Genomic DNA, 14,120 nt, shown 5'->3' with positions numbered 1-14,120 from the left:
GTCTGCCTCCTCTGGACCTCACATGTAGAATGGAGAGGGGAGGCCTTTTATAGCCTACTGGAGGCACCGGGCCCAGGTGCACTCCATAGGCCATCAGGCAATCAGCCAATGAGGCCCCACCCTGCTCACCTGCAGGAAGAGAGTTATAGGTGGCACCTCCCTAACCACCCAGACTATACCATCTCTATAGTGTGTGGGGCATCACACCCCCCCCCTTAAAGTCGTGGACCCTCCCAAGGATCCACGGCCCCCTAAGGAACACTAAATGGCTAAAGGTATTATCAAATAATCAAAGCAAATAACCCAAAATTCAAACCCAACAAATAAGTGCATAGTAGATCTACATAACAATTTTAACATTACTGTATATCATGGTTTTACGAAATTTTCACTTTCAATACTTTGATGATTCGTCTACCCCTCTGAGTGTACTAACACCCTTAGAGCCCTGGCTTTGCAACACCCTGGACTCTCCTCCCCCCTCACAGCAGGATCCAGATGTTCCGTTAGCTATATGCTGTCCAGGAGAAGAACAGGCCAGGGGTTACACCACCAGACTCTAAAAAGAAAGAACAGACAATAGTATTAGACACTAACATCTAGACAGGGGCACGGGACAGTGCGTCCGCCACCACATTATCTTTGCCTTTAATGTGTCTAATATCTAGGGCAAATGACTGCAAAAACAAAGACCATCTTATAAGTCTCTGGTTAGGACACTTAAGCGAACTCAGGAAAGTCAGTGGGTTGTGATCTGTATCCACTATAACAGGCACCCCAGAACCCACATAAACACTGAAGTGCACCAATGCCAACACCAGTGCCAATGCTTCTTTTTCAATAACAGAATAATTAAGCTGGTGCTTATTGAACTTTCTTGAAAAGAAGCTGACTGGTCTGTTCATCCCCTCACTGTCAGTCTGCATCAATACTGCACCTGCCCCAACATGGCTTGCATCAACCTGCAATTTGAATTGCTGCTCCATCCGAGGAGCTGCCAATACTGGGGCAGAGCACAACAAAGTCTTGGCATTTTGAAATGCCTGCTGACAGCGGGAGGACCAGACAAACTTTACCTTATCCTTTAAAAGGTCAGTCAGTGGAGCGACCACAGATGAGAAATTTCTGCAAAAGGATCTGTAATAACCAATTAACCCCAAAAAACGCATGAGGTCCTTCTTGGTAGCCGGAGGAGGGTACTGCTCGACGGCGAGTACTTTAGCATGTACCGGACGAACCTCCCCCTGGCCGACCACGCGCCCAAGGTAAGTTACTGTAGCCCGAGCAAATTCACATTTGGCCAAATTGACTGTGAGCTGCGCATCAGCCAAACGCTGAAAAAGAGAGTGAATGCGTGCCACGTGACTCTCCCAAGTGTCACTGTACACTACCACGTCGTCTAAATAGACTGCACAGCCCTCTAGGTCACCCACAACCTGATTCATCAGGCGTTGGAATGTTGCCGGAGCGTTACGCAAACCAAATGGCATTACATTATAGGAATAGAGCCCGGCTGGAGTAATGAAAGACGCAATCTCTTTAGCTCTTTTTGATAATGGAACCTGCCAATAGCCCTTTAAAAGGTCAAATTTGCTGACAAATTTAGCAGAGCCCACCTCGTCGATACAGTCATCCATTCTCGGTAATGGAAAAGCATCTGGTTTTGTTATGTTGTTCACTTTGCGGAAGTCTGTACAAAACCTAGATGACCCATCAGATTTCGGAACCAAAATGCATGGTGACGCCCAGCACGATGCAGAAGGCTCCGCAATCCCATTTGCCAACATATACCGGACCTCTGCATCCAACCCCCTGCGTTTGTCTACAGAGACCCGGTAAAACCACTGCCGAATGGGTTTTGGATCTGTCAGCTCAATGTCGTGCTCTATCAGATGCGTTTGAGATGGTGTATCACCAAATAATGACGGGAAATCACCAATCAAACCAGCTAATGCCGCACTACGAGCCCTGGGCAGATGACCCAACAGTTTGTCTAACTTACCCAGAGACTCTGTGTTTTTCAGCCGCCCATATGCCAGTGTCTCATCAAAAGCGGTGGCATCCTCCGTCTCAGTCACTGCCACCGACTGAGAGGTAGGATCCACGGCGGCTGCAAAACAGACAGGCAAAACCACACTAGACTCACGACTATAGTACGGTTTCAACAAGTTTACGTGACACAATTGATTAGCCTTACGCCGGTTAGGAGTCGAAATGACATAATTTTCGTCTGAAATCTTCTCAACCACGGTGTGTGGACCTGTGAACTTTGCTTGGAAGGGCGAAGTTACAATCGGCAACAGAGCCAGCACCTGATCACCCGGAATGAACTCACGACGTTCAGCCCGCCGATCATAGGAGCGCTTCATTTTCACTTGAGCTTTTGCAAGATTTTCCTTAGCCAAAGTGCCAGCTACATACAGCTGCTGCCTGAACCCATTGACAAAGTCAATCAGATTTTTGGGTGGGTCAGGGGCCTTAAAGTTGTCATGAAGCAGTGCAAGCGGACCACGCACTAAATGGCCAAAAACTAACTGGTTAGGACTAAACCCAGTACTTTCTTGCACTACCTCACGAGCAGCCAACATCAACCAGGGCAAGCCCTCACCCCAATCTTTGCCCAGCTCTGTGCAATAAGCCCGCAGCATAGATTTTAAAAATTGATGAAATCTCTCCAAAGCACCCTGGCTTTCAGCATGGTACGCTGAGGACTGAGAGTGTTTCACCTTAAGCTGCTTCAGAACCTGAGCAAACATATGGGAGGAGAAATTGGAACCCTGGTCACTTTGGAGAACCCTGCAAATACCAAATATGGACATAAACTGGGAGAGAGCCTTAACCACAGCCCTAGTGGTTATGGAACGGAGTGGGTACGCAGCTGGATATCTGGTCGCCTGACACATCACAGTGAGCAGGTACTTGGCGCCAGACCTAGAAGGAGGGAGAGGACCAACACAATCAATTATTATGTGCTCAAATGGTTGGCCTATAGCAGGTATGGGGTGCAGTGGAGCAGGCTTAATCACCTGATTTGGTTTACCAGTCATCTGACATGTGTGACATGTTCTAATGTATGCAGCAACATCCCTTCTTAACTTAGGCCAAAAAAAGTACTGCATAATGTGGCGGTAAGTTTTCTTAACCCCTACATGCCCTGATTGGTCATGAGACAGTTTCAACACTAAATCCCTGTATTTAGCTGGAATAACCACCTGGAAAACTGGTTCCCCTCATGAGGTCTGCGTGGGTATTTACGCACTTGCTATACCTGGGGACAACGCCACCGGTTGATAGCCGCGCTGCCACACCAAGTACTGTGCCCCCGGAAGGCGCGTAGATGACCCCAACACTACAAGAAAAATAACAAACCCCACGAAGGTTTAAAGAAACACAGCGTGGCTTTGCCTTACATGGGACAACAGCAGAAGCTCCGTACAAATGTCTACTCAAAATATACAGTATAAGTGTTTCACAAAACTAAGCCCAACATTCAAATAACTCCAATGCCCAAAGAAAAACACGGAAAAATCAAAAAACCCAATTTAACGGTAACTGAACAAAACACTGTACGCACCGAAAAACTTTTTGAAAACCGTGTCAAAATAGACAAAGGGAATCAAGAGCCAGACTCCCAAAACCGTACCTGATTGGTAAAAGTTTACCCTATGTCACAGGGAAACCCCAATTACCTCTAGTTACAGACCGGCTATCAAAAACACCTCTGTAGGTGCGCGCACAACAAAATGTTTAACTTTAACAAAACTTTAAAGTTTAAACAATACTCACGTTTGAACGAGCCCCCATTTGTCACAGCTGGCTCAAGCAGTAACAAAGGAAGGGGAGAGGAGACGTTGTCAAAAGTATAACAATAGGATATTTATTAAAGTATAAGCCTAGAACAGGAACTAAGGCAGCAAACTTAACAACAAAGGATCCAATGGAGTGTGGAGTCAGTGATCAGTAGTGTAGGTGTGGATGTGTGAGACATGGTGTAGTGCGAGGTGTTGCATGGAAAGTAAAGTCAAACAGAACTCAGGATGCATAACGAGGGCATGGTGGAGAGTACACAGGAGCTGGAGGGAACACGTCTGCCTCCTCTGGACCTCACATGTAGAATGGAGAGGGGAGGCCTTTTATAGCCTACTGGAGGCACCGGGCCCAGGTGCACTCCATAGGCCATCAGGCAATCAGCCAATGAGGCCCCACCCTGCTCACCTGCAGGAAGAGAGTTATAGGTGGCACCTCCCTAACCACCCAGACTATACCATCTCTATAGTGTGTGGGGCATCACCCATTTGTATAATGATTTATGGGCACTACACATACGCCTTAATTATGTACTGCTGCGTTTACGGCCTTGAGCCTGTACTCAAATTATCACACTGAGTGATTGATTGAATACGTTATTAGCAGTTTGCATAGGAAAAACACAAGACTGTACAGTTCAGATACCAACTCTACTCTACTCTAACCTATGCCTAAGCCTAGCCCAAAAACTAACCCTAACCAAAGTACGACTAATGAGATGTAGGACTTATGGGCAGTCCCCCATTCTCGGTGATGTCACCATCAAAAGCCAATGAGGGATCAGAATTCTCGTGGAGGTACTTTTGTGGCCTTCTGTCAGTGTGCACAATACATTGTGCGCTGACTTTTGCAGCAGTTTAAGGAGATCCAGCCAGACACACACAGACAAACAAACAGACCAACTCTCTTATAGAGAGTTGCAGAGCCACATTTAAAAAAAAAAATGATTACCATGATGACAACTGTGCATGTATTACCGGTACCTAAGCATGGACATTTTCAATCTTTCCAGCTTTTAAGATGATGTTTTTTCTGTAAAATCTACAGGTGGGGAGATGTAGGTGGTCACATGACATCAAGTGGACGTGTGCAGGTATGGTGTGCCTTAACGACCACAAAATAAATGTACCACAAGCAGAAGAAGCGGGGTTGCTTTGTTTTGTTTACCCCCGTTTGTTTCCCCAATCCCTTTTAACTCATTGAATGCCATTTCAAGATGGCCCCCAAGTACCAGACTGCCACTATCCTAGATTTCTAGTGCACGGATCAATTTTTAGTGCACGGATCGTGCACGCCCATGCACCATATATGCATCATATGTGTAGTACTTTTTAACAGCTTTCAAACAAAAAAGTCCGCTTGGAAATCCGTTCAGGCATTCATGAGATAGAAGCCTTCAAAGTCAGACAAAACAAACACTGCCACCTTCCAAATTTCTAGTGCACGGATCAATTTTTAGTGCACGGATCGTGCACGCCCATGCCTAGATCATGCACCATATGTGTAGTACTTTTTAACAGCTTTCAAACAAAAAAATCCGCTTGGAAATCCGTTCAGGCATTCATGAGATACAAGCCTTCAAAGTCAGACAAAACAGCCATTTTTGACATTTTGAAAGATGTGTTTGTTATGGGGCTAAACATGCAATTTCGCAATTGCGATCATGCCTAATACATTTGAGGCATTTTTAGAAATTTTTTTATAAAAAAAAATTTTGAAAAAAAAAAAAAAAAAAATTTTTTTTTTTTTTTTTTTTTCAAAATGGCTTCCAACTCGGGAAACTCGGGCTGTGGCAGCCTGGGAGTACTGTAATAACTCGTGAAACTCGTGCCTTGGCAGTCAATGAGTTAAAATGCTCGAGTAGCTTAGTGTAGTCTTGCCAGTCGCTACGAGTTGGACTAAAAGATGCATATACCAAACGATTTTTTCAAAAGCAAAACCACTCCGCATCAAGGAGTTTATTAGGTAGGCCCTAAAATATGTCCTTGAGCGCAGGGGAATTATTTTGGGTTCAAACTGAATCCGGTTTGATCTTTGCCGGCAAATTGTAGTACTTTGAGGACTACAACATGACGTGTTGTGTTTTCCGCTCCAGACCGGTTACAACCCCAAAAGGTGAAGTGATCCCAGACTAATTGAGACTATATATATGAGGTGGAACCATGAGGTAAAGTGGTGCTAAAATTGGCTTGAATTGGATTGACTCGTTGCCAACAAAGGGCATGTTGGTATTGCATCTGAAACGGCTTGGAATTAGAGACAGACACAACATTAAATTTAAATATGCGAGTGGTTGTTTAGGCTCAAACCTGCTAAAATCTGTGTGCTTCTCTTGCGTTCATTTCCTGCCCCTTTAAATCCACTCAGCAGCTGATCTAACCGATGAATTACAGGTTTTGAATACGTTATTAGCAGCTGGCATAGGAAAAGACATGACAGTACAGTTCAGATACAAGGTCTACTAGTTAGGGTTTAAACCCAAGAAAGAACTATGCCTTGTTTACATTGGGGTCCTTTTGTACTAGTGGTTTCCAAACTTTTTTTGCTCGAGTCCCAAAAGAAAAATTAGACGTTTGCCCAGGACCCAACCTATTGAAAACAGCAGATCTACAAGCTCACGCCGCGTCGCTTCGTGCTGCATTGTGAGCTTGTAGCTATTATATATCTAGGAAACAAAAAATGAAGGGACACAACCCACCCACTAATGGGTCCCGACCATAGACTGTAGAAAAATATGGACGGCGCGACACCATTGCTTTCTATGCAGCGAAAATGAGGTTTTCTTGTCCCTTGTATGGGTGACGCCATCATTGTTTGAAAGGTACCCCAGGAATCATAAGGAATGCTATTGGCTGCCAACGGTCACGTGGAACCGCAGGGATACATGGGAGAATGTGGTCGGAGCCTCCCGAAATACAGCACACGAAGAAGAACACAGCCGGCTGGTATCAGCTCCTCCCCCCCTCCCCCCCACAAATCTATCATCAAGTTTAACATAAATGGGACGATATTTGCTCAAAACGCATATCATGGTGATTGAAAGGGAGTTTTTCACTAGCGACAGGAACCATAAAGTATTTATGACAACGTTTATTAAGGTTAGAAAATCAAAGGGGAAGACGAATAGGGTCCAATGTAGACAAATTCTTTTTGGTACCCTGCGGGGGGAAAACAGCGCAACTAGCGGCCAATCATAGGAACTTTGACTTCCGTGTTTGCTTCAGATAAAATCCTGGCAACGACACGCCTGGTCCCGACCAGTGTTGAATTAGTCCGGGGTCGCGCGCCCCCGCCGCCCCATATCTTTTCTGAGCAGGGGTCTCGCCTCTCACGCAAACGGACATACATTGATGCCAAAACCCCCAAGTTCACACCTCGACAACGCTTTAGTGCCACAACAAGGTGTTTTAACAAAGAAACGAGCCTGTATGCATATCAATAGACCTGTAGAGTAGGTGTCAGGCCTGGAATTTCTAGGGGCAAGACCACTTGGCCTTTGGTGTTGTCCATTTCTTTTAGGGCACAAAGGCCAAATGCCAGGGCAGGAAAGCCATCAAATAAAACACCTTTTAGTCAATTTAAATAATTTGTTGACCTAATCAAAGTCACTGGATTGGTTTAAAGATGGGGACTCTGGGGAGTTAAGATTTCAGAATCTCAACCCAAAAAACACTGGTATCTACATGACAAGAAAGAGACACTGGTGTCTACTGTCTACATATTGACAAGAAAGAGACTAGTGGTCCAGTCAGCTGGGGCATTAAAGGACAACTTGTTTTTTTACAACAAGGGTTCATATTTTAGATTGTAATTAGAGAAAAGAAAAAGTGAGTGTTAACATGCTTTCATTTGACACAATAAGCCAGCAGTTTCTTTATTGCTATTTACAGTAACACTTCTAGCCCCCATAAGTCACATCCAACCATGAAAGGTTGCGTTGTATCTTGGAATTGGGCTTATTCTGTGTAAAATTACATATTTAGCCTCTTTTACGCATGCCCCCAACCACTGAAATAAGAATCTCTAAAACAATAGAAAGAAGTAAATTAAATAATTTTAACACTCATCTTTTACATTCTTTAAATACAATCTAAAATATGAACCCTTGTTGTAAAAAACGAAAGTTGTCCTTTAAGGCCACTGTGGCCTCAAGTCATGCCATTGGTTTGAGGGACACAAGGCCAAACTGAGGGGCAACGACGGCCATGGCCTCCATGACATTCCTGCCCTGGTAGGTGTTGTGAGACGTGCGCGAGACGTCTCTAGATAAGCGACCCCCCAAACATTGAATCACCAATACACCACTGGTCCCGACCCAATGCTTTGTAGTGTCCTATTAGGTCTCTGCCTACAGCCACAACCAAGACCCAGGATCCTCCTAACTGTGATGCAGACAAGCGTTTCAACTGTATTATGACATGCAGCATGCATTTGATTTAATCACTCCATAGCTAGGGTCATTACTTTGCCCTACAATACTATTTTCTTTTGCTGGTGTTCATTTTTACTTTGGAAATCCTGAAATCCAATTTAGTTTGGACAACGTTTTGCTTTTAACTTGACAGCGATCTCCTTTTATCCTCTTAATTACATTTTGAAATGAACAAATCTCCCACTGGGAACAGCCTAAGCTGTGTGCCAGGAATGTACGGTAGAAGGCTTATGATTCAGCTTACTTGTGAGAGGTAAATACGTGGAAAAGGTTGTTGTCAACTGTTTAAGCTCTTTTGAATAGCTTGCAGTAGGGCTGTCACGATTATGACATTTTACATGAAGATGAATTGTCACTCAAATAATTGCGATTAACGATTTAATTGTGTTTTTGTCGTTGACAACCACATTTCTGTTTGGCTTTTAGGCTTTGAGGTTGCACATGGTAGATATGACACATGACCTAAATATACAAAGAAATTACTGACATATTTGACAACTTTATACTTACGTTTAGGCCTAACCTATAGTTAGGCCTAAATCAGAATTTAGCCTACACAAACAAATATGTTGCAACATACTGTACATGTACTGTAAGCCCCTCCCATACACTAAAATGTGTACCCGGCCTGAATGGGTTAAAAAGAACATTGATAGTGGAAATAGCCAATCTACAAGCTCACAACGCGTCGCGATGCGTTGTGAGCTTGTAGATCTGCTATTTTCACTATTCTTTAAAAAAATATATACAGTATATGAAAAGTTTTCAACATGGAAACGATCATGACGATTACGAAAAATAAACGTGATTATGTCCAAAAATCGCAATTAGACGATTATGTAATAATTGTGACAGCCCTAGCTTGCAGTTCGGGGGAGTGGTCCGGAGGTTGCGCGCGCTCACGCGGTCGGGACGTGCGTTCCGACCCCTACCCAGAATACTTAGGGGGCTATGCCCCATAGCAGTTCAGTTGCCACTGCGCTGCTGCCCTGCCACCTCCCCAGCTCCACCTATGGGTTCTGCGCCAGGCCCCGCAGGGGGTCTCGGATCAATTGACCGCAGATAGGTTGAAGCCCACGATGTGCGGTGCCCTCGGGACCGTGGGCATACAGGTAGAAGCCCACGATGTGCGGTGCCCTCGGGATCGTGGGCAGGCATACAGGTTGAAGCCCACGATGTGCGGTGCCCTCGGGATCGCGGGCCTGCGGGGATTGATCCGAGCGCAGAATCCAAGGCCATAGTCATGCTCTGCTTAGTCTACTAGGATGCTGTATTAATGCTCATTAGGTTATCGTATCTATGCCTGGTATACGCTGCGCTTTATGCATTAGGCTGCTGCTACATATGTCATGCTCTGCTTAGTCCATTATGCTTAGTGTATGCTGCTTACGTTATGCTGCTGCTGTATATATCATGCTGCTGTTTATATGTTTATATGTTTGCTGTTGCTGCTGCCATTCTTGTCAATAAAGTACCATTCAACCTAAAGAACGCTCCCCTGAATTATAATAATAATTTCCCTGCATCTGTTAGACGGGCGTGCTGCGGACCAACTGCGTGGACTGCCTGGATCGGACCAACACCGCCCAGTTCATGGTGGGGAAATGTGCGCTGGCCTATCAGCTCTATGCGCTGGGCATGATCGACAAACCCAAGCTCCAGTTTGATACGGACTGTGTCAGGTGAAGAACTGCACTCAATTACACCTCAACTTGGGGGGAATATGCAGATTAAATAATAGGCCCATTAGCCGGGAGGGTTTATAGTGGATGTGTGACCCAAACCATCTCTCAATTAACCTATTTAGACCGGGTACGCATTATTGCGTATCATTATTTTATGCTTTAACTATTGAAAAATAGCAGATTTACAAGCTCGCAGCGCGGCACCGAGTGCCGCGCTGCGAGCTTGTAGATCTGATATTTTTGAAAAATCCTGAACATTTGAATTTTGACCTGATTTGGGCCCGATTCTATAAGTGTCTTCTAAATCCTTTTTTTTTTTTTTTTAAACACATGTTTCTACATCAGTGGTTCTCGAACTCTTTCATGTCAAGGACCCCCTAGAATTATATGTATTTGGCCGCCGACCCCTGTCTCAAAATATTTTGTATCAGGGACCCCCCAGAAGCAAATATTTGAGTTACAAATGTTGACTTTAAAAATGAGATATTCAAAGATTTGCTAAAGTTTTCATGATTGTTCAAAAATGATAACACTCGGGTGACTGAAAAAAAAATTACTTGACTGCATTTACCAGTCAAACTGACAGGTAAATTATCTCACTTTTGGCCCAGGAGAGCAACACCTCCTCCCCTGCTGCCAGCGGGGGTCCTATTGTCTTCCAAATGTGAATTAGCATTTCAATTAACCTCTCAAATGGGGAGCGCAAAAGGTGTGAAATTCTCTCCTTGCTTCTGGGAGGGGGAGGAATGGGTGAGACCTGTCTTTATGACCGATAACTAACAATCAGAGTGGTATAATGGTATATTGTTTCATACTTAGGAAACGGTTCAGAAGGGGAAAAAAACGAGAACATATGTCTTGAGTATTTAGGAAAAGTCATGGAAGGGGAAATTTCTGAGACCTTCACAGGGAGAGTTATTGCACTTTGCGATCTCAAAATCGCAAAGTGCAATAACTGCGAGCAATAGCTGCGAGCTTGTAGATCTGCTATTTTTGAAAAAGTCGTGAAAATTAGTGCAAATCTTTGAGTATGTATTTTCAAAGCGAACATTTGTAACTCAAATTTTGCTTCTGGGTGGTCCCTGGAACTACATATTTTGAGATGGGGGTCCGTGGCCAAATACATATCAGTTTGGGGGTCCTTGACATGAAAAGGTTAGAGAACCACTGACATAGTAGTCTCTCTCAAGAACCGACTAACTGAGCTCCAGTTGAAGTGAAAAGGACCTTTTCTTTGACGATGGCTGGCCAGATTGCTGACATAGAAACATAGGGTTTTTCAAAAAACCTTAGAAGGATTCAAAAGACACTTATAGCATCGGGTCTAAATTCAAATTTTCACGATTTTTCCAAAATAGCAGATCTACAAGCTCACAGTGCGGCACTCGGTGCCGCGCTGTGAGCTTGTATATCTGCTATTTTTTTATATTTAAAGCATAAAATATTGCGTCATATTATTTTCAGGCCTAAATGGGTTAAAGCAGGGGTCTTCAACGTTTTCAGGCCGGGGACCACCAAAATGATGGGGAGATGGAGCAGGGACCCCCTACCACCTCGTAGGGTGGGGGGGTCGGGGCTACGACATATTTTTTATTTTAAACATGTACAAGTTACAGCGAGCAGGGTGGGCCGTACCACTAACATTTCTAAACATACTACTTATTAACTGAGAACCAATGTCAATAATATCAACAATCTGTGAATTGCATATTAATCATGTATTCAAGCTATTCAAAATGGATAGAATCATGATTTATTTTTTTAACATAAATGTAAAAGATGAAAAATTAAAAAAAAGAAACAAAACATTTTTTGAAATAAAAATTATTTTGTGGACCCCCTGCAGTACCTCCGCGGACCCCCTATGGGTCGCGGACCCCCTGTTGAAGACCCCTGGGTTAAAGCATTAAATAACTCTAGGCCTAAATGGCTTAATTAATGATGGAGTTAACGATGTGTTTCTCCCAGGCTGTTTGAGGAGCTGTACGAGGACCACGGAGACACTCTGTCTCTGCAGTACGGAGGCTCCCAGCTGGTCCACCGGGTCAAGACCTACAGAAAGATCGCCCCCTGGACGCAGCACTCCAAGGACATCATGCAGACGCTGTCGCGCTACTACAGCAACGCTTTCTCTGGTATGCACACATTAACACTTTGCTAGCCGAAATAGAATGGCTTGTAGATTAGCCGTGAAATTTCTATTATTATATTATGATCTGAACCGCATTCATTTTACAAGACATTCAGCGCTATATCACGTGGTCTTCATCCCCCATTACCATACCGCGATCCCCGTTGTATACTCACCACAGTTCCCAGTGAAATTCTTCAATCTGCATTGGCTTAGAGTGGGGGTTTCGGCCGACGCATCTTATCCCTGTGCGTTTCGCGTGCGCGATCCGTTCACGTAAATGTCGGCTCAAATAATCCACGTGTGACTCAAGAGTAGATATGAGCATTTTCGCTCGCATAGCCCCCAGCACTCCTGCTATACTAGCACTAAGGTATAAACAGAAAATGGACGGCTGCTGGGAAGCCTCTACAAGGAATGGACCTGACGTCACTTCTGCTTCATGTCAGACGAGCCATGCGCTATCGATGGACGAGTGGTGACTAGGGAAGGTTAGACGATTTTCGGATAAAAAACATTTATTTCGTTTTTAATGACCCAGTACGGTAAAAGACGGCGCGGCTGAGACTCCTTGCTCAGATGTCCGGTATATTCCGGTTTTAATATTAAAGGGCTCCCCGTGGCTTGCAAAGTGTTAAAAACTTTGGGCAATATAATCGATTTGGCAATATATTGGAATGTTTTATTTCCCAGTACTGAATCGATACTTCAGGCTGTAGTTGCCTTCTGCGACTTTAGATCAACTGGTCAACCCACTGAGGACAAAAACTAATAAGGATGGAGTGTTGTACATTTTATTTCTGTATAAATGAGGTTTTACCCTGTCATGCGCACGCATGCACTCTCTCACACACACACACACACACACACACACACACCCACACACACACACACACACACACGCGCACACACACAGAAAGAAAGAAGACATGCACACTGGACACTACAGTACCTCCATCCCTGCGCATACCTTGTTAGGCCTACTGCAGTAGACCCTTGTTGCGTACACATGCATACATTGACATTTTGACTACCAAGCATTTATTGTTTACTCGACCGCTAACATGGTTTTATTTCCTTCCTTTTATCACACACACACGCACGCACGCACGCACGCACGCACGCACGCACACACACACACGCACACGCACACGCACGCACACGTCTGACCATTTCACCCCTCTTCCACCAGAGGTTATTACATCATAGTTTGCTAATCCTCTTCTCCATAACCTTTCATTTCCTTTGTCCCCGATTCATCCACGTTACTGCCCGCTCCGCTGCAGACAGGTATTCACACCCACCCCACCAGGGGCGTCACAGGGGGGGGGGGGGGGGGGGGAGTGGGACTGAGTTACCAGGGCCCAAGGTGGAGGGGCCCTAATTATTTTATACTTTAGCTATTGAAAAATAGCAGATATCCGAGTGCCGCGCTGCGAGCTTGTAGATCTGCTATTTTTGAAAAGCTGTGTGCAAATCTTTGAATATATGTACTGTTGGAGATTAAAATGATTGAACATTCATGATTAAAGTGTAGTGACAGCTGCTGCACGTGCCAAACGGCTAGACATATTCAATGAAATAAGTCTGTATTTTGGCTTTGTGTGAGGGTTCTACTCGTCTCAAGGTTTTGTTGTGAAATGTAACCATCAGGTTCTCACGTGTGCTTGTGCGTGCGCGCGTCCACGTTTGTGTTTTGGGTGTGTGTGCGTGCGGCGGCCTGACTGTGTGCCTTTTGGTGCAAATGCTGAGTCTGGGTTTCTATGGCAACAGGGGACACACGGGAAGATTGGGTTTCACAGGGTGGGTGGGTGGGTGTGAACAGGGGCGTCACACCAAATTCTGGGCCCTGGGTACAAGGATTCACCCACATTTTGTGCTTTAACTATTGAAAAATAGCAGATCGACAAGCTTGTAGATCTGCTATTTTTGAAAAATGTGTGAAAGTCTTTGAATATTACAAATTTAATCCCACAATTTTTGTAACACATTTTCTTCACCCGCTGCCAATTGTCTAATGTAATCAAAGGCTACACTCCCTCTACCAACCTGTGGAGAGCAACGG

General features: G+C 44.6%; 1 protein-coding gene across 1 annotated transcript in view; it reads left to right on the top strand.

The window, feature by feature from the left end:
• fig4a (FIG4 phosphoinositide 5-phosphatase a) overlaps positions 1-14,120 on the top strand; it is a 135,181-nt gene that overhangs the window by 62,162 nt on the left and 58,899 nt on the right. The window contains exons 13-15 of the mRNA XM_080744384.1: positions 4,855-4,900; positions 9,773-9,921; positions 11,893-12,059. Coding sequence (XP_080600510.1) covers positions 4,855-4,900; positions 9,773-9,921; positions 11,893-12,059 — 362 coding nt within the window. The remainder of the gene's footprint in view (positions 1-4,854; positions 4,901-9,772; positions 9,922-11,892; positions 12,060-14,120) is intronic.

This window comes from Nannobrachium achirus (genome assembly GCF_963921795.1).
Source record: "Nannobrachium achirus genome assembly, chromosome: 16".
In the NCBI taxonomy this organism is placed as follows: domain Eukaryota; kingdom Metazoa; phylum Chordata; class Actinopteri; order Myctophiformes; family Myctophidae; genus Nannobrachium; species Nannobrachium achirus.
The sequence above is the reverse complement of the archived record's forward strand: the minus strand, read 5'-3'. Positions and strand labels throughout refer to the sequence as shown.